Genomic DNA, 20,496 nt, shown 5'->3' with positions numbered 1-20,496 from the left:
CACCTCCCTGGCCCTAATCTGGGCCTTCCTGACCGCCTTCGGAGATGAGTTTAGACTCTGCTCGGGCCTCCCAACCTGAATGAAATGTTCCATTCGTTAGGTCTGCTGCTCCTCACTTCATTAGCGTTCCTGATGTTTATAAAGCCAGGAGATAATATTTTTAGGTTCCATTTGGAGTTTCCCCGGGCAGCCTCTCTCTGAGCCACTTAGGAAGTTTAGAAAAGAAGGTCATGGAAATGTTAGATGTTTTTCCACTGAACTTTGGCTAAGCAAATGGTCTTGAGATGATGTTCATTGACTCCACTGGGCAGGCTTTACTGGATGATAGGAAATTCTTCTTCTCTTTTATTTGTCTTGACTTCACCTCTGGAAAAGCAGAGGTTTTTTTTGTTTGTTTTTTTAGAAAGTTTTGAGATGAACTTTATTGGGATATAATTCATACACTATGCAATTCACCCATTAAAAAAAAACAATTTAAGGTTTTAAAATACATTCACAATGTTGCACGAACATCCCCACAATTTAATTCTAGAACATTTTTGTTTCTCCTAAAGGAAATCCCATACCCATTAGCAGTCAGTCACATTCTCCTCATCCCTCCCACCCTTCTGCACTGGTGGTGCAACTTTTGTCTAGAACTTTGCCCATTCTGGCCTTCTCTTGTAAAGGCAGTCTTATAGTATGTGGCCTTTTGTGACTGGCATCTTTGACTCCTTTCAAGAGTTATCCATGTTGTAGCATTTATTAGTGCTTGATTTCTTTTTCATCACTGCAGAGTATTCCATTATATGGATATGCTACGTTTTATTTACCCATCATTTGATAGACAGTTAAGTTGTCTTCACTTTATGTCTGTTATAAACAACGCAGCTATGAACATTCATGTGTATATTTTTGTGCCAAGGTATGTTTCCATTGCTCTTGGGTTTATACCTAGGAGTGGAATTGCTGGCTCCTATGGTAACTCTCATGGAACTGACAAACCATGTTCTAAGGTGGCTGCAACATTTTACATTCCCACCAGCAATGTACAAGGGTGTCAATTTCTAGGTAGCCTCTCTGACACTTGTTCTTGTCTGTCTTTCTGATAGCTGTCCTAGCGAATGTGAAATAGTACCTCGTTGTGGTTTTGATTTGATTTTCTTTAAAATATTTTTAATGTTTATTTATTTTTGAGAGAGGGAGAGAGAGAGAGAGAGAGAGAGAGAGAGCACACACACACAAGTAGGGGAGGGACAGAGAGAGAAACACACACAGAATCTGAAGCAGGCTCCAGGCTCTGAGCTGTCAGCACAGAACCGGATGTGGGGCTCGAACCCACGAACCAAGAGATCATGACCTGAGCCAAAGTCGGACGTTTAACTGACTGGGCCTCCCAGGTGTCCCGATTTGAGTTTCTTAATGATTAATGATCTTGAGCATTTTTTCACCTTCTTGTTGGCTATTTGTATTTGGAGAAATGTCTGTTTAAAACTTGGCCAATTTTTTTTTAAATTGGGTTGTCTTTTAACTACTGAGTTATAAGAGTTCTATATCGTCTGAATACAAGTTCTTTATCAGTTATAGATGTTGCAAATATTTTCTCCCTTAACATGGGTTGTCTGTTACTTTTCAGATGTTGTAGTTTGCAGCACAAACACTTTTCATTATGATAGGCCGATATATCTATTTTTTTCTTTTGTTTCTCGAGGTTGTGAGGATTTACTCCTATGTTTTTTTGTAAGAGCTTTATAGTTTTAGTTATTACATTTAGGTCTATGAACCACTTTGAGTTACTTTTGTGCATAATGTAAAGAAAGGGGTCCAATTTCTTTCTTTTGCATATGTATAGCTCATTGTCCCAGCACTATTTCTTAAAAGATTTTTCTTATTTTGGGGTGCGTAGCTGCCTCAGTTCATAGAGCAGGTGACTCTTGATCTTGGGAATGGGAATTTGAGCCCAGGTGGGGCACAGAGTTTACTTAAGTAAATAAGTAAAGATTTTTTCTCATCCTATCGTCCTGGCACAGTTAATAAACACATGTTTTTAAATCCACAAGCCACCTATGTATTTCTTAGTCTATGGCCTAGATATTCATTTGTATTAAGTGCTTTTTCAACATCGCCTGCTGTGATAAGTATTTTTTGATGGAGAGTCGACTTAGAGGGTTGAGGATACCTGAGTTCTCAGTCTGTTTTGGAGTGTAATTTTTAAATTTTGGAACCTGAAAAAAAATTATTGTTTATTTTGAACCAGACACTGGTTCAATAGATATTATGTATATTATCTTATTTAAATCTTAACCAAAAAATCCTGTAAGTTATTATTAAGTCCATTTTATCAAGGAGGGAGCTGAGTTTCATAAAGTTTGTAGCTGAACATAAAGTTGCACTGTTAGAAGTTGTAGACCCCAAATTTGAGCTCCTATTAGCCTCGTATTAAACTGGGTGCTGGACCTTGGGTAGGTTCCATGAATGATAGTCACCAGGAAAAGGCAGCAGAAAGCAGCCACTGTGCATACCATTTATGAAGAATGCAAATCTAAAAATCTCATTATGCTAAATGGATATTAATTGCCTCACCTCTGAATGGGAACATAGCACTTTCCTCTTACCTCTTGTATTACAATTAAGACAAAACAAACAGTATTTTCGTAATGGTTATTTATTTTTGATAAATAAACATTTTGCTTTGAGAAAGAGAGAGGGTGTGCACCAGCAGGGGAAGGGCAGAGAGAGAGAGAGAGAGAGAGAGAGAGAGAGGGAGACAGAGGATCTGAAGTGCGCTCTGCACTGAGCAGAGAGCCCCACGTGGGGCTCAAACTCACAAACCATGAGATCATGACCTGAGCCCAAGTCGGATGCTTAACGGGCTGAGCCACCCAGGAGCCCAAAACAAGCAGTAGTTGATTTTTAAGTTACTTCAGTGTATTTCTTTTTGTCCTTTTTTTTTTTTTTTTTTAATTTTTTTTTTCAACGTTTATTTATTTTTGGGACAGAGAGAGACCGAGCTTGAACGGGGGAGGGGCAGAGAGAGAGGGAGACACAGAATCGGAAACAGGCTCCAGGCTCTGAGCCATCAGCCCAGAGCCCGACGCGGGGCTCGAACTCACGGACCGCGAGATGGTGACCTGGCTGAAGTTGGACGCTTAACCGACTGCGCCACCCAGGCGCCCCTCTTTTTGTCCTTTTTGATGCAACGTTTTTAACATTGTGGGGGATGTTAAGAGGATTCAATAAGGCAAAGGGTGGATAAATCAATCAATCAATCAATCAAACTCCAAGAACTTCTCTACCTCCAAGAAGAAAAAAAAAACAACAGGTTTTTCTAAGAAAATTTTATTAATTCATTTTATGAATTAATTGTGTAAATATCATTTAATGCATGTTTGTTTGCCCAGGACATCAATACTGATATTTATTTATTTATTTATTTACTTATTTATTTATTTATGTTTTTGAGGGTCTTACCTTTGATAGATTTCAAAGAAAGTCACTCACAGTTGTTTTGAAAATATCCTGAGTCTGCAAGAGGTGGCCATAAAGAAGACTTTTAGTAAAATTAATACATTCGATTTGGGCATCTTGAGGGGATAAACATTGTGAATCTAAGGGAAGCCGAACTGCCTCTTGTTCGAGGTGTCAATAAATATCACCTCTGAAATCAATCCCCCAAGTTCTCTTCCCTTTTCTTTCCTCTCTCTTGCTTCTTTCGGGTGCTCACTTGGCCTTTGGTGAAGAATGGGGGTATGTAACTTTAGAAGGACGGAACATTTCCCAGAACGTATTGTGTGTGCATTTGTAATGAATGTCTTACTTGTCCTGAAATCACTATTGGAACACGTTATTGTAAAATCCCAATATACATATATAAATAGAAAAAAGACAATTAGAAATATGTGTTTTGTGACCAGCTGCTCTTACTTCTAATGCTTCCCAACATTTTCCTGCTGCAGCTGTGAGATGCACAGCCGATGTTGAGTGTTCTGAGTGCAGGAGTTTACTCCATGTCAGTTTCCCTTGCCTCTTAGTTCCCATGGGAAGGGAGCTGAGTCCTTCCTCCCCTTTCCCTTAATCCCAGCCCTTATTTCATTCTTCCTCTGGTTCATCCGTGAGCTCAGCCAGATGCATCACTTGGGATCCTACTCTATCCACCTCCCAATGACAGCTCTGCTTATTTCTATTTTGAGTGAAGATGGCTGGGAATTAATGCAATGATAATATATTCTCCACCACACCACGCCTTCCCTCCTTCTCCCCCTCACACTTTCTTGGTGGGAAAATAATGACTCAGATGGTTTATAGTACATAAGTGATAAAGGGTCTAATAAGAAATCCAACAAAGGAGACAAAAGACTTGGTGGGGAAAAAATGGCATTTAAAGGTCTCTGAGTGGTAGGTAAGAGCGAAGTGGGACATACGAATAATTTCAAAGAGTTGAGCAAATGTGTGTCTTCAGTATGTTGCACAGCTCTCGTAGATCAGAGTTGAGTGAAACTCTGGACCGACACTGGCATGCTGAGGGCTGGGATGCGCCAGCCCTGGGATGCGTGCCCTCTTCCTAGATATATCTAGGAGGTGCTGGGACACGATGTTGGTGGAAGTGTTTGTGACCTTCTAGGCCAGACCAGGGAAAGCGTTGCGGTTCCTTCAATCAGAGGAAAGGCACCATGCTTACTCATATTCAGTCCTGAGGTTTGGCACATAAAGGATTGAAAATGACCCAAATTCTAGGAAGGTAGTGTGAAATGGATGTCTCCTGATTGCCTTCCTAAGGGCTCCCATTTGCAGAGATACATGGCCAGCTTACTCTGAAGTCATTGCTCAAATAACCTGCTAACTGGAATGTATTGACATGAACTATCAACACGGCTGTAATATACCATCAATTCTGAGCTCTTCCTCCTCCTAATGAGAAGGTTCTTGTGTGTCTTGATTTGTCTATTTTACGGCTTTGAATATTGCTGAAAAACCTCAATTGGATTTAGAAAGCAGCCATTTCTATCCCACGTAAAGTATGCTATTTTCCAGGACCTTAATAATACTGTGTTTACCCAATGTCCTTAATCCTTGTACCCATTATCTCTGTGACAGTACCCACATCTACAAACACAGTTCTTACCTTGTGTTCCTACCCTTTGCTTAAAGTGCATTGATTATATGCATTTGGTATTTCTCTTTGATTAATACGGTGGCATTCCCACTTACATTCATTTCCAATCATTCTTCTCTTGGTACCATGTTTTCTATTTATCTTCGTTGTAATAGTTTATTCCTGCCATGGAGCTTATTTGATCTGTTCTTGATAAATTAACAGGTGTGATTTTTACACGCTCAATGCTCAATGGCTGCTTTGTATTCACACTAAGCTGTATCTTGAGGAGACAGATCCATGTAGAAATGCAGGTCTATTTTTCTTCATTTATTATCCTATTTTTACATACCTTAGAGGTCTTGGATGCGTCTTCCTTAAGGCAAGATCTGAGAATGGGGACACACTGTGGCAAAGGCAAGTAATAAAGAGCTTATTGCCAGCCAGAATCTAATTTTATGGCTTTCAATCCGTTATGATCATTATAAAGTGGGCATTCCACTTTAGCAAGTAGGAAGTTTGCCAGAATAAAGTGACTGTCAAATGAATGATGGTGTTTTCTCCCTTAGTTTCAGGTTGGATGTTATAAATTCTTTTGCTGAAATGGTCACTTACTGCTTCCATAGGATCGTGGAATCTTCCTCTGTGTCTGTTGTTTTTTCTTTTTCAATTTTTAAATGTGTATTCATTTTTTGGGACAGAGAGACAGACCGCGAGGGGGGAGGGGCAGAGAGAGAGGGAGACACAGAATCTGAAGCAGGTTCCAGGCTCTGAGCTGTCAGCACAGCTTGAACTGGTGGACCATGGGATCATGATCATGACCTGAGCTGAAGTCGGACGCTTAACTGACTGAGCCACCCAGGTGTCCCTCTTCCCCTGTGTCTTTATGCCTTCCCTCAAATATTAGAAAAACATCTTTTTAAAAATCGAGATTGTGGTGGCAATGTAACAAGGAAAGAACCAAACCCAAGTCATCATGTTCAGCTGTGACTTTAGGGACAAATCATCCAGTGGTGAGTTTTGCTATGGGGCTTTACATTTGCGTGTTTGTTTGTTTGTTTAATTTTTTAAAGTCAGCTCTGCATTCAACGTGGGGATTGAACACATGACCCTGACTGAGGTCAAGAGTCACATGCTCTACCAACTGAGCCAGCCGGGAGCCCCAAGGCTTTATGGTTTAAAGATGGGAATCATTCCATGACTTTGGCTGTTTTTTTTTAATGTTGGGGAATTTGGCAGAGTTCAAAATCTCTTTTGCCACATGCTTTAATTTTTTTTTCTTTTTCTTTTTTTTCTGCTAATTTGGAAGGCCATTAGTATTTCATGTGCAACTTAAATTGTATATGGGATTACTTTGTAATTTAGGCATTCACTCATTGGCATAAGATGCCCAAGAAGATCGGTGAGTCTTAAAAACACTTGGGAAGGAAGATTTATATGGTCCAGTGAACAAATGAGCTGGGAACCTCAAAGACTAGCGTGGGTTTGAAAAGCTGAGCTGTAGAACTGTGAAGCAGATTTAGAAAATGGCTTGCCTGGTCTCTCTCCATTTTATTATTTTAAAAAATTGTATCTGAAAAGTATGTGCATGTGTATGCATGTGTGTGAGGTCGGACCATTTAGGAGAAAGGGAACCATGTCATAAAACAACAGCGCCCCTTTTCAAGCACACAGCGCCAGGCACAGTGAAGCTGTGCCCAATTGTACCCTCTCAGATCACATTTAATGTCAAATGGTTGTTTTATTCATTTACCCACTTACTCATTATTCCCTTCACTCACTCATTCAGGTTTTTTATTCTTTCACATTTATTAAGCATTTAGGATGTCCCTATGTCCAAGTCGCTGTGTTTTCTGCTGGAAATTAACATGTGAAATAGAATATGGTTCCTACCCTCCAAGGGCTGAGGTGTATTTTCGGGAAGGTTGAATGTGCTCAGTCAGAAGCCTGTGTGTGCTGACTCAGAGGCATTTCGCAGTGAGAGAGCAGAGGAGGAAGTGTCGGATTTTATCCTGAAGGCCCAGGGAAACCTTCACAGGGGGGGTATGTTTGCTGCTCTGTCTTGACAGATGGGTGGGACAGGTGGACCAGGGCTTTCCAGAAAGGGCCAGGCCTGCAGAAATGCACAAAAGGGTGAAGCACTTGGGTGTGTTCAAGGGATTCCAACCAGCGCAGGTGCACTGGAGAGCAGCGTCCCTCTGAGAGAAAGAAGGTGAAGCATGCTTGGAAGGTGGGCAGGGGCCAATTTTGGCCTCTTGGGCGGTGCTTGGATTTTATCTGGTTAGCAGTAAGGAGACTTTGAAGGAGTTTATTATTTCTACATCATGTTTAAAACATTTTGGTTGAAGGGCACCCGGGTGGCTCAGTCTCAACGCGTCCGGCTTTGGCTCAGGTCATGATCTCTCATGGTGTGTGAGTTCGAGCCGTGCATTGGGCTCTGTTGCTGACAGCTCAGAGCCTGGAGCCTGCTTCGGATTCTGTGTCTCCGTCTCTCTCTCTCTCTCTCTCTCTCTGGTCCCCCACCCCTGCTCACGCTCTGTCTCCCTCTCAAAAATAAAAATAAACATTTAAAAAAAATTTTTTTTTAAAAAACCATTTTGGTTGAAATCTCTCTTCTTATTTCCGCTTTCCTCTCTAATACCTTTTCGAAAACCTTGTGCTTCATCTGTCACACACGTCTGCCTACTTCCGTGGTGGAGAACTGCCCGTGGCCCCTTTTGGCCATGTCTTCCCCAGGCTCTGAGACCTTTGTTGAAAGTCCTTCACACTCACTCCACTCCAGGGGGTGGGATGGTGGGGGTGGGGGGGTGGGCAGCGCTTTCAGTCCCACGTGGGTGGGTTCCCACCGAAGATTTTACCTTGGGACACAAATGTTGCCTTCCCAAATCATTCATGTATTTATTTGTTTGTTTATTTATTTATAAATAATGTTAAATAATACTAGCAAATAATAATAGCAGGTACCAATCAATTTTATCCATTCCTCTAAGCTGGAGGTGACTTAAGTCTGAGCTCTGGATGAATGTGGGCCATGAACAGAGTCGACGATACGGATAAGGTGGCTTTTCCAAGGGGGAATCTTAGGAGTGGTACGTTGGCGTCTATCTCCAGGCGCCTTGCAGAGGTTTTGGACAGAGGAAAGCTAATCAGGAGACCTGCATGGGGAGAGAGGCGTGTTATTTAATTAGCTTTACAATGGGCTGACTTGAAGGCACGTGGTGGCTTTAATAGAGGGAGATAGATGTCCTTTTTTACAGGGCTAATTGTTGGGGAAAAGCAAGGTCTTTGTTCAGACCCAGCATGAGGGCTCTGATCTCTTGGAGCCTAGGGCTGCCCCTGCTTATAATTTTAGACAGAGCTATTCAAGGCTGCTCTGTAGAGAAAAGAAGAACAAGAACAGTATTGTGCCCGCAGGACCAGTGCCCAAACCTCCCCAAAGTCACTAGGAAAAAAAAAAAAAAAAAAGAACGACAGGACCCAGCCATGTGCATGTTGGAGTATTTCCCCATCATTTATTTGCCACGGTCGTTGGAAAGGGCAAAGCTACACTTTAATCAAGTTGGAGCTGAGGTGGGGTGACTTAACCAAACACCCCCAGAAAACCAGTTCAGTCCACTTTTCCAATGATACGGCATTCATCTGGCCAGAACGGAGCAGGCAGCTAGTGAGGACACTCTGTGTGTTCTAATGTGCCAGCCTTGATGGCTAGGTGCCAAGCACTGGTGGTGCCAGAATACAAATGATAGCTGGTGCCCCCGAAATAGCAAACTCTGTGTGGCTATTGGGCAACGCAGAGCAACGAGGGTTCCGACAGGCGACAGGAGGGGCGGTGTGAAATACCTCTCCCTACGGTTCTTTCGGGCAACTGGTCAGCGCAGGTTGGCAATGCCAGCAAATAAAACACTTCTGAATTCTGGGTGGCACGTCTAAGCTTGGAGAAGTGCAACACGGGTCCAGAATTCTGTAACTGAAATGCATGTGTATGGCGCCACGGGTAGTTTGAGGTTCAGATTTCCAGCCCAAGTTCAGGGGGTAGAAAACTCAGAAAAAGAGCGAGCCAAGAGAAATGTAGAATGGGTAACATACGAAAAGACTTCTGTGAAGTGAATGCAACGGCGTACTGCCCGACGGGGACCAGGTCGAGCAATGTCTCAAACGGTATGGTATGGGGTATATATTAGACAGTGTGGAAGGTTCTGCCAAGTCACTGGCCAGCTTGAGAGCCAAATGGCAAAGCTCTTTGCTTATGGTCTCATCGTGCTCCGGCTGTACAAGTGGGTATCAGACCTGCAACCCCGAGTGGGGACGACCCGATATTGGAAGGAATCCCAGGGGGTGAATATTTCTCTTTGCTGCTAATATGTAACATAGCTGTGAACATGTGACAACAGCTTCCATAACCGTACGTCACGTCTACGTAATGGGCATCAATCCCCTTTCGTCCAAGAGGATGGTGTCAGACTTTGTGTGGTTTACGTACCCAGACCTAAAATTATATTTATTATTATCTCATGATTTAATGGCACACAGCAAGCGGGACCACCATATCCCAAGCTCGTCATGGAAATGCTGTGCACCCCAGCTTGGATTAACTTCTATGAAAATGGTATGCTCACTAACTCCAAACTCATAATTCTGACTTTTCATATTGAAAATAGGGGCAAAGTGTTGTCGAGTGCTCTTTCTGCATCAGACACAGGGCAAATTACTCGGCACAAGTTCCTTCCGTATTTAGTTCAACTCTGCGAGTGGGGCGTGATGATCACCTCCATTATAGATGAAGAAACTGAGGCTTTCTGAGGCCAAAGGACTGACAGCTGTTTGAGGCCAAACAGAAACTCAAACTTTTGTCCATCTACCGCCACATCTGGGCTCTTAACCACGCTATTACATTGCCTCCTCAGTTATTTGAGAGCTTAAGAGCCTTCTGTGAAGTTAAGAAATCAAAGCCTGACAGTCGACCCGACAAGAAGCTTCAGGTCTTCGTATGGGCTACTTCGAAGCGGGAACACTTGTTTGGAATCGTCTCTTTACCTCTGCACCTCAGTTCCATTCGTTCCAATTACCAAAATACTCTCCACGAGAGACAATGGTAGCTCACTGAAAAGGAAGAGTGTGTGTGGACGCGGGAAGGGCCGTTGCCAGCCGTCTGGTCTCTCTCACTGCTTTGGAATGCCCTGAAAGAAAAGTCCGTAATCTTTTTGATATTTGACGATTCTCAACATCATTGAGAATTTTTAATTCCTGGAAAGGGATCTCTCCGGGGAACCTGCCACAAGAGAGCTGCCTGCTGTTTATTCTTTCTCCCACAGTCTGCAGCCAGCTCCCCGCCCAGCTGCACCTCCCTCTTCCCCTCCCCAGTAGGTCTCTAGTGGCCCTTCCCACCCAAGGCCTTTTTGTGATGAAGTCTTTCAAGATGGTTTCCCAGTCTGGGGAAAACACGTGTTTCTGATCAGTCTGATGAAATACATTCCCATTAAGAAGTAACTTCTCTATTTTCTACTTTCTTCATTCTCCACATTACCTATCATTACCTATCATTTCAAGCCCCGGACGCTTGAAAGTGCTTCACAGGCCTGACTGATTAAATGGCGCCTTCTTGCACGTCACACATGTCAGATTTGCTTCCCTCCTCTCCGCTAACTCCAAGGAAGAAAGGTTTTTATTGTATAGAAGCCAATCCAGATAGATGAGATGTGAGCTGGGGTCTGTTCCACCTCATGCGTCACCGCCGGGACCATCCACCACATTCTGACTCCTTCACGTGAGGTGATGTAAGATGCCGAGCGAACACAGCTGGCTTCCTGCAAATGAAGGAAGGCTCCATCTCTCCTTGGCTCTTAAGAACAGAGAATTACATGTGAGCTCTAATCCCAGAAAGTTGACATATCCCTTCTTGAGGTTGTTTCAACTGTTGACTTTCTATCAGTGGCACTTTGGGTACTGGGTTCTAAAAATGAATAATTACGCAGGACACCCTGGCGTTGTTTTCATGGGTCTACGGTCCTGAATGTGTGCGAAACTGGGACCCTGTGCCCATTTTTCAGGGCAGTGCACATATCAAGGGACATCCGAAACCGCACGGGAATTTAAAAAGTCCTCTGCATTGCACGATTCAGCAGCGGCAAAGGTGGTATTCGTGGTAATTCATTCTGACACGATAATGTTCAGTGAAGGATGCTAAAGGTAAAATAGGGATACATTCCTGAGTCAGATGTTTGTAGATGCCCACGATGGTGGTACCCAAAGGATGTTATTGTTATTAGCTAGTAAGTTGTTCTCAGTGTGACAGGTTCCATTTTTTTTTTTTTTTCTTGGGCCTGTTGTATGGACCGAGGTCTGGATGAAGTGGTATAAAATAATGTGTGGTTTATGATCCTCACCACAGCTTGGTGGTAAAGCTGGACCTTAACCACACCCGTTATTTCCTTGGTTTCTATGGTTTAAGATCAGCCTGCTTTTCTGTTGCAACACTTCCATTATCCGTTAGCAGACATAACTAAGTACAGAGAGTGGTAGTCTGCCACAGACCAGCCAGCAAGAGGGGTTAGGCTTTTTTAGTGTGTTTTGTTGTGCCATCTGTTAGGTGCTGGTGGCTCAGTTAGCCTCTGCCTTCCCCATTCCCATCACCTGTCACTCTGAGGGGAATGCCTACAGGAAGGCCAAAGGATGTTTACAAATGTAGTGCTTCGGGGAACCTGACCAGTTCGAGCAAATTTGAGAAGGTAAAGGAGATTGGTAACAGGTACTGGCCTCCCTACGAGCATCTGACAGTCCATTCTTCCTAACGAAGATGGAGAAAATGAGGCCCATCGCATGCATTCTCTCGTCTCTTACAAATAATGGATGTAACGATTATATATCGTACCTTCATGACAATCAGTGAAATAAAATTCGATTCAGCTTGAAGTTCAGAACTCCCTAAAGAACTACCTCTGGGCAGCCGAGTGAGACTATGGACCGTATATTGTGTAAACGTTCAGACTTACGACAAAGCAACCGGTTGGCCATCTTTTCCCAAACAACTATCCCCAAAAGGCTCAGATGAGAAATAAAAAGAATATGCGGACCTTAAGCAACATTTTCCTTTAAAGGAGGTGGGAGATGACAGGAACAGAATCAAACTTCATGAAGACCTTTTCCGTTGGAAAAGAGTCACGTGGCTAGGTCTTTAAGTCTTAAATTTTGGGGCAACTTTGAGTCTTGCATTTGACAATACTGAACAAACAAACGAGCAAGTCAGTGAAATGAAATCAAAGACTGATGTCTGAGTTCAAGATCCATTTGTGGAATGTTGGGAAGTCACCTGTTCATCAGTGAAATAATCAGTGTAGTTTAGTAAGCTCCTCCCATCCTGAGCTGGGCACCGGAAGTTATGATACTGAAACTAACTGGTTGCTGCCTTTAGGTAGAGGGGGAGGTGGATGTGCACATTCAAATATTCACTCGGTGTTTGCACCGGCTGCTGAGCACAAGAGGAGCACCTCGTGGGGACGAGGAGGGAAATTCTTTGCATGTAGCACATCCACATCCACGAGGGGGAAAGTCTGTGTTTGGTGTCGATTTTCAGCTTGACCTTCCCTTGCATCTTCTGTGACCTCCTCCCGAGATCCTCTCCCCTTGATCCCATTCTGTATCCTTTGCAACTCTTCCAGCTTGAGAACCTCCTATTGATTTGTTTTATTGTCATTCCATGACTGTCGGCCATGCGGGACAAGTAAATGGACTCTGTGACAATACTGGGACACATTACCGGGCCTTCATTTCATTTTGAGATCTTGGGGCTTTCGGTCCTCAAGTGACCAGGGCACAGAACAACTGTCACTGTACCTCCTCATGCCTGCCCCCGACCCCAACTTATCCTTTCCCTGTTCTCTGAGAAGATTCCTTCCTAGCGCTTCCTCCCATACCATTTTCCTTTTTCCCGTCAGGACTGTTTCTTCTTCTGGTGCTATCTGCTTCCTCTGCCTGCCTTACGACATCAAGAACAGGATGGAGAGATTTTTCCACCCTATCTCTGCTCCTTCGTCTCTGGGGTGGTAACTGGTAGTCTTTTGGGGGCAATTGTCTTGGCATTTTAAAATGGAAGGCAGGGGAGGGGGGGGGGAAAGGGGAAGATTCCACAATTTTATTATCTTAATTTAAGATTCAGACCACAACTGCAGAGAACATCTGTTTTGAAGTCTGCTGTTGTCTTTGTAACCCAAGAGAAAAGCAGGGGGAGATCAGAGGAAGGCCTTAGCCTTCCTCCAGATGAAACCACCTGCAGCCTCGGGAGGGGGCTGGGATTCCGTTCTCCTGGGGCGTGGAGCTCCTCGCTAGGAGCCTGGTTCTGTGCTTCTGCATGTTATTAAAGAACACTGGTTCTCCTGCCACCTGTGCTAATGCTCTCCTCCCTCTACCTCCTCAAGAGGCCAATTTAGGACAATTTAAGTGGGAATTCAAATTACATGATCCCCAAAGGCTCCTAGGGTAGCCTGCGTTCTGCATTATCCAGGCCCAGGAGGGAGCAACAATCCCAGGAAACAGGGTCAGTCTGGGTGTGGAGGAAGCCTCAGAACCCTGGAGCCTTGATGGGCAGCTCTTCACCTCTTTCTGCATGAGCAGAGCCTGATTTGCTGCTACAGGAATACGTGATGTCTAAACTGGTGGCTTTTATAATGTCGCTTGGTCTACGGATGGGGCCAATCCATCCCGCATTGTTGGGGCTGCAGATGCAGCTGAATGGTTCTTAATTACAGTCTAAAGAAACTGCAGACAGCAATAGAGCCAACCCAGACCCTTTTCCTTCCTACCGCCCGTGCCAAGCTGTCTCCCGCAGGGAGCGCTAGTGCGGTTATCCTGCGCTAGGCTTGCCCAAAGACGACACAGCGGGTGCGGAGAACACTGTCAGGTTTCTAGCAATGGAGTCGGATCATCATCCATCTGTGCCTGTGTACGTGGGATCCTGCTTTGTGTCTCCAGAGTGCCCGGTAACAGACCACGCTGAATGGCAGTGGCTTCTGCCAGCGTGGTATCTGTAAACCCAAGGAGAGGCCACAGACAGAAGTGCAGTCGGGATCCTGGACTGCCTTTGTCGTTTTCAGGCCATGTGGCCTCGGGCAGAATGACCTCTTCTCTCAAACTCATGTTTTACCCCTGGTAGGAGCAGGAGGGCTGGACTTGACCGTCTCTGAGAACCTCCCACCTAGCTCCGACATGTGATGAAGCCAGGACCTAAGATGTTGTGTCCACAGAGGCGCCACAAACACGATCTTCCTTCTGCATTTGAACTACCGTTTTCCTATACTCTTAAAACAAATACAGATCTGCGGTTTTTTCTTCTAATCAGGTAGTGCTGGAATGTCTCCAACGAGGCCAAAGCTGGGCAGGTTCCCAGATCAGGAATTGAGGAGAAGGGGTCTGCAGAGATTTTTTTCAATTACACACGATCGCTCGCCCTATCTCTCCCCCGAGGACAGTTCAGGTGAAGAGATGATCCAAGTTACTTGGTAAAGGGGATGGTCATCGAGGTTCAGCATGATTTCTTGGCTATTCTTCCTCATACTGGAGACGAACACCAGTAACAATATGTAACTTTCACTGAGCACATCTTCTGACCTAGACAGACACTGTGAAGGGCTTGGCATGTGTCATCTCATTTAATCCTCCAAACAGTCTTAAGGGTGGGCGCTATTATGGCCTCTACCTTAAATGTGGTGGAGTTGAGGCTTTGGGGTTAGTGATTTAGGAGTAGTAATTCAGCTGGCTGGTTGGCAGAGCTGGAGTTTGAACCAGAGTCCTACTCCAGAGCCTCCACTGCTCACTCTCCTCTTTGTTTTATTGTGGAAGCTTCCCCCCCTCCACCCCCGGGGGCCTACCAGCCCCTAAGTCCTGCCCCTCCCTGCACCCCGCCCCCACCTCCTGCCCAACTCCCGCACTCCCCTCCCCCAACAGCACTTCTTATCGCCCATTGTTTATTGTACCTTCTAAACAATAGCTAATGAGCCTGTATTACACGGTAGGGAGAGCCAGGGGTGATTTTATTCCATGAAACAGAGAGGAGGTTGTGACACAGAAAGGTTAAGTGGCTTCACTGAGGTCACAGAGCCAGCCTACAGCAGAGCAGTCCTGAGCCCGCGGCTGGGGTTCTTGAACTGACCCTCAGGCCTTCTGGCATCAGAGTTTAATTAGGAGAGTTATTTTCATTTTCCTTTCCATCTCCAATTTGCCATTTTATTGCTGCTTGATAATGGTAGATATCAAAGCCCCAGGCCTTTTTCTGCCCCAGTGTGCTTTTTTAATGACTCAACTTATCACATAGAAACCACTTGCTTTAGAGTTAAGCTTTAGACGCCTGTTTCTAGGTCCCTGTGTGTGATGGGGACTGTTGCCTTTTCTCAGAGAAAAACAACCACAAACGCAACTCAGACAGGTTGTTGAGGACCTTTTTTTTTTTCTTTTTCTTTTTTTTTTTTTTAAATCTTACATTTAAACCAGTAAATCAACATCTGTGAGTCATAAACGTGTTCTGGATCAGCCGTTAGTGGTCTGAATGTTTTTGCACCTACCTCCAATACAGCATATTTTAGCTCAAAACTCAGAGGTTCTTTTGTTTGTTGAAGCTTAAGATTCCAGAAATAGACAAATAACTTATTCCAGCACAGTTGTGGAGAGGGGGAGTCTATCTTCCACGATTGTTTGAAATGGGGTGTATTTTTTATGTTTCTTTTTTTGTTAAGGCTGGCGTGGCATTGAGGGGGGAGTAGAAAAGAGAAAGGTTATGTTTTTGACATCTTCTATGTGTGTGAGAGAATTCTGTGTAAAAATGTGACTAGTTCTTTGATACCGTTAACATCTAATCGCATTCCCCGATGCCCCAACCACTGCAGCTTTGTTTTGACCCTTATTGACATGTGGTTCCTAGTTTAAGGAGTTTTAGCCCTTGAGGGATATAATTCCCTAGGTTTCAGGGATGTTTAAAGATACAATTCTGTTTTCTCGCAAGTACAGGAGGAACAGACTGCTGCATTACAAACAAAAGCGAAGAATTCCCTTGGATGATTTTTCTTGAGTGCCTCGAAATCAGAGAGTCTTGAAACAACTTGCCAAGTAGCTGGAAGGCAAGGCCCAGCTGATCTTGTTTTGCTGGTGGGGAAACTGAGGCACAACTGAAACTAAGTGGACATGAACGCTGGGGAACAGGGGTTCTGCTCTGCCCTGGGGGACAAGGAGCAGACTTAGGGGCACAGTCGCTGACATTTTGTAGTTTATCTTCACAAGCCATAGCACAGCCAACTCACTTAACCTTTAAATTAGAAAGAGATGGTTACAAAGTAGGTGCCCACAGCGACCAGGAGGTTGACAGTTCATTACTGCGGACATATTGATTGTCTGCCATGTGTCCAGCACTGGGCCAGGTGTTTGTTGGTTTTTAGGCTACAGTAAGATAGAACTACCATCGAAAGTTCATAGAACATTTACAAGAATCTACTTGTGTCATAAAGAGAATAAAAATTTCGTTTATCAAACTTGATTGGATACTTGCAAGCCTGATTGGATTATTAATATCCCAAATACGTAAAAAATGTTTTAACTTGTCTATACTAGCGCCCCTTGTCCCAAGTGAAGTTTCAGTTAGGTCCGAAGTTAGATGCATAATTTCTGATAACTTCACTATTCACAATCAGTGTCAGGCAGAAGTCGACTTCCTGGAGGTCCGTGGTGGTCTTTGGCTATGTCACCCTCCTTCTTGTCTTAACCTAAACCCCTTCCTTGATTTGGACCTTCATCTATTTTGAGTTTCTGTGCTCCAGGACTGGGTTAGAGAAAAGGATGACTGACAAGGAGAGATGTCATTTTTAAGGAACCGAAATAATAAATTCCCCCATTGCCAGAGTGGAAAGTATTTATGGTTTGATCATGGTGGCTTCTTTTAGTGTCTAATGGTGAGGGGTGTTGGCAGCAGGAAGAAAGCTGAGGAGAATTCTGGGGAAGACAGAAAAGACTGGCTCTGAGGAAGCTTCCTTTGCAAATAGAGAAGTACTCACACTTGGATTTTAAAAATACCAGCATTTTCTTAACACAACATCAATAAAACAAGATTCCCCAAAGCAACTCTTGATTTGCTCAGTTGTTTTGCTGATGTGTTCAGAACGGGCAAGGCAGGATTGGTTCAAGATCCTCTCCTTTGCAGCTCATTTGGACGTGTAAATGTACAATTCATTCATCAGCGGTTTCCCCCAGCTTTTCCCGGGATCAGAAGTGTCTGTTCTTGTCATCTGGAAGCCAGCATTGTTTTCTCACACCTTTTGGAAATCTAACAGCTGGATTACAACAATCCTTCAAAAATTAGGATTATCACATACAAATATTTTCCTCTTGTTACTGAAGGAGGGGCATCATCTGAAGTTTGAACCAAGAGCTAGAGATTTATTTTCTGTTCCTGGCTCCTTCTCTCATTTGCTGTGGGAAACCTGCAAGTTACTAATGCTTCAAGGAGACAAGACTGGGGTTAGGTAAAGGTAAGCAGGTGTGTTCAAATTGATGGGGCGGGGGGAGGGGGGAGAGTGTTTGTCAGCAGTTACATACAGTTAACAGGCAGGTGGTGGTAGTTCAACATATGCTTAGAAATCAGGAAACAGTATTAAAAATAACTTTATTCTGAGGTTCAGAAAGATATATGCTTAATCTTCTAGTTAACTAAAGGTAGATCTCAATGTCTGGCTCTAGCTATACCTAAGCATGTCTATGTACGTACCTCTATATTCACTGGTTGCTTTGTTACTTAGAACCAACTACCTCCACTTATGATAACCAATGTGTTAGTGCAAAACCATTAATTATTTGGGATCGCGTTGTGGTGTCCAAAGTGTCCGAAATTCCCAAATGGAACAGGGGTTGTGCATTGTTGATTGTGTCACAGCTGTGAATGATGTACTCCAGAAATTCAAAACCACAGGGCCTCTACATTTCTCTCCGTGCTGGTGGTAGTTGTGGGGTTTCCAGTTTTCTCCAGTGGAAGAGAGTCTGTGAAAGGAAGGGCCCATAACTACATAATTAGAAGAATAATAGCTTCCCCTTCCACTCAACCACTGCTATAGGTAAACTGGAAGCTTATGGAAGCCCATGATTGGATTCCAGTTTGGGGGCCCTGTTCTCTGCTCTCCCAGTAACACAGAAGTATTTGGGCCTTTGTCTAGGGGTCTCCGGGAGGCCGCCTTGAGCTTGATCCCTCTCAAGGACAGCGAAACAAGATTTCAGCTCTCCAACGCTGCCTCGTCTTAAGTCATTTCGTAACCATGATACGGGTGAGCTCTGAAAAGTCGAAGGCTCCTCCAGAAACACTGAACCCATTCCTGACTCACAAACCGGCTGCAGTCCAGGACTCATAAAGCCCTTCGAGGACATTGGCTTGAGAACCCCCTGCGCCAGCTCGCACGCACGCCCCTTCCTCCGCATGCCTCACGTCCTGTGTGTCAGTCTTTGTGAATGAATGATGTACACGCACTCGGAAAACTATGCTGCTACTGGGGGGGGGGGGGGGCAGGAGCGGGTGACCAAGTCCTCAAGAATGCGTGGCGAATCAGACGGACTTTCCCCAACGGCCGTGGCAGCCTCTGCACCCAGCCTGCTCGCCGGCCCTGGGCCCTTCCCAGCGCGGCAGAGGGAGCGCCCCGCCGGCTCCGCGTTCAGCTCTAGGCAGCAGGGCGGCTGGGCCCCGGCAGGCAGCAGGCAGGGGCTAGGGCGCCGGCGGCCGCGGAGCCCAGCCCCGCCTTCCTTTCGTTTTGGGCCGCCGCCGACCATTGGCCGCTGGCCTCTGGCCCCGCCCCCGGGCCGCCCCCGCCCCGCCGTCCCCGCCCCTCGCTCCTCCCCCCTGCCCCCCGCGGAGAGCCTGGGGGACGGGGGGGGGGCGGGCGCGCAGTCCCGGCCGCCGAGCCTCGGCGCCGCGAGAAACGCCCTAAAGAGGAGGGAGAGAGGGAGGGAGACCGCGGCTCCGGAGAGCGAGAGCGAGCTGAAGCTGCCTGCCGGCGGAGAGGAGGAGCGGGGCGAGGACGAGGAGGAGCGGGGCGAGGCGCAGGCGAGGCTGGGACCCGGGGCGCGCGCACTTCTCCGCAAAGTGCCAACTTCCCGGGAGAGTGCCGGGCGCGCACCTTCTGGGCGCGGGGAAAAGTCAGCGGCAATCTGAAATCTTAGGGAAGAAAGTCGGATTCCCCCCCCCCTCCCGTCCCCCTTTCCCCTGTTACTAATCCCCATTAAAAAGACAAACAACAAGAATAACCGCAAACTTGCCATAATCCTGTCTGCCCCCCACTCCTGGCACCATGAAGGCGGCCGTCGATCTCAAACCGACTCTCACCATCATCAAGACGGAAAAAGTCGATCTGGAGCTTTTCCCCTCCCCGGGTGAGTGGTGACTGTCGAGGCCCCCACGCCAGCTTTGGGCAGGAGGCTGGGGTCCCCTCCGCTTCTCCCCCCCCCCCCCCCCCCCCCCCCCCCCCCCCCCCCCCCGCTTCACTGTTCCCTTCCAGGCAGTTCATTTCTGCCTGAGCAAGGCGATGCTGGGAGCAGCTGGAAGCAAGGTAGAGAAGACTGTTGGTGGCCTGGGACCCTTGTTTGGGGGGTGGTATTTATTTTCACAGCTGTGTTTTTGTGAGTAATGGGAAAAAGCTTATAGAATGTCCAGCACCCCCATTCCTGCTTTCTTATCTTTCCAAATGAGTGAGAACGCTCTGGCCTTTTCCCGTAGCTTTGTGGGGGGGGGGTGGACACTGCCGCAGAAGACATCATCCACTGGCCCCCGCATTACCAGAGCTGGAGCTAGATGGAGGGCCTTGGGCAGTGAGAACCGACATAGTGTCTAACTGACTGGCCTGCAAGCACGTTTCAAACATCTTGCCGTCCTGCGCCCCTCTGTCACATGTCCCTTTGCTATCTAGCTCCTCTTTTCTGGGTTGAGGGCAAGGACATGGGAGGAGAACTGAAATGATCGTCTTAACTTCTGGAAACATCCCGCTTCTATTCCTGCAGGTTACTTACTTTACCCATCTTCCTAGTTTGCCATAAATTTGCCCTCTGCCACCAAAGATCTGTTACGAGAGGGAACAACGTCCTGACACCAAACACGACTTTGTGTCTTTGGTTGGTGGTTGGTTGTCCAATTCCTTGGTTTGAAAGATTTGAAGAAGAGGATAGGAAAGGAATGTGATTTTGTCTTGGAATCCAGAATCCCTGGGATAGATGCGCTTTGAGAAGAATAGATGTTTTCTTTTAGGATGGGCAACAGCCAGCTATCTTTTAGAAATTAGTGATTTTAGAGGTAAAGGTATATAATAAGATACAGTGCGAAGGTGATGCCACCTGGAAAATAATTCGCAGAAGTAACCTGCTTCTCTGTGGTATCTGATTATCAATAAGTTTAGCTGCTCCCGCCTGTGGTTCAGGCT

At 45.5% G+C, this 20,496-nt stretch overlaps 1 protein-coding gene across 6 annotated transcripts in view; it reads left to right on the top strand.

The window, feature by feature from the left end:
- Window positions 1–20,496, top strand: part of ETS1 (ETS proto-oncogene 1, transcription factor) — a 132,725-nt gene that overhangs the window by 45,733 nt on the left and 66,496 nt on the right. The window contains exon 1 of one of the 6 annotated variants that reach the window (XM_045483444.1): window positions 18,965–19,456. The exons of 3 other annotated variants lie outside the window; for them this stretch is intronic. In XM_045483444.1, the coding sequence (XP_045339400.1) occupies window positions 19,375–19,456 (82 nt within the window). In that variant the 5' untranslated portion in view covers window positions 18,965–19,374. Of the gene's footprint in view, window positions 1–18,964; window positions 19,457–20,496 lie in introns of those variants that run through there. 2 more of the 6 variants (XM_045483446.1, XM_045483443.1) reach the window with 2 other exon arrangements.

This window comes from Leopardus geoffroyi, chromosome D1 (genome assembly GCF_018350155.1).
Source record: "Leopardus geoffroyi isolate Oge1 chromosome D1, O.geoffroyi_Oge1_pat1.0, whole genome shotgun sequence".
In the NCBI taxonomy this organism is placed as follows: Eukaryota; Metazoa; Chordata; class Mammalia; order Carnivora; family Felidae; genus Leopardus; species Leopardus geoffroyi.
This window is presented reverse-complemented; position numbering and strand designations above follow the sequence as displayed.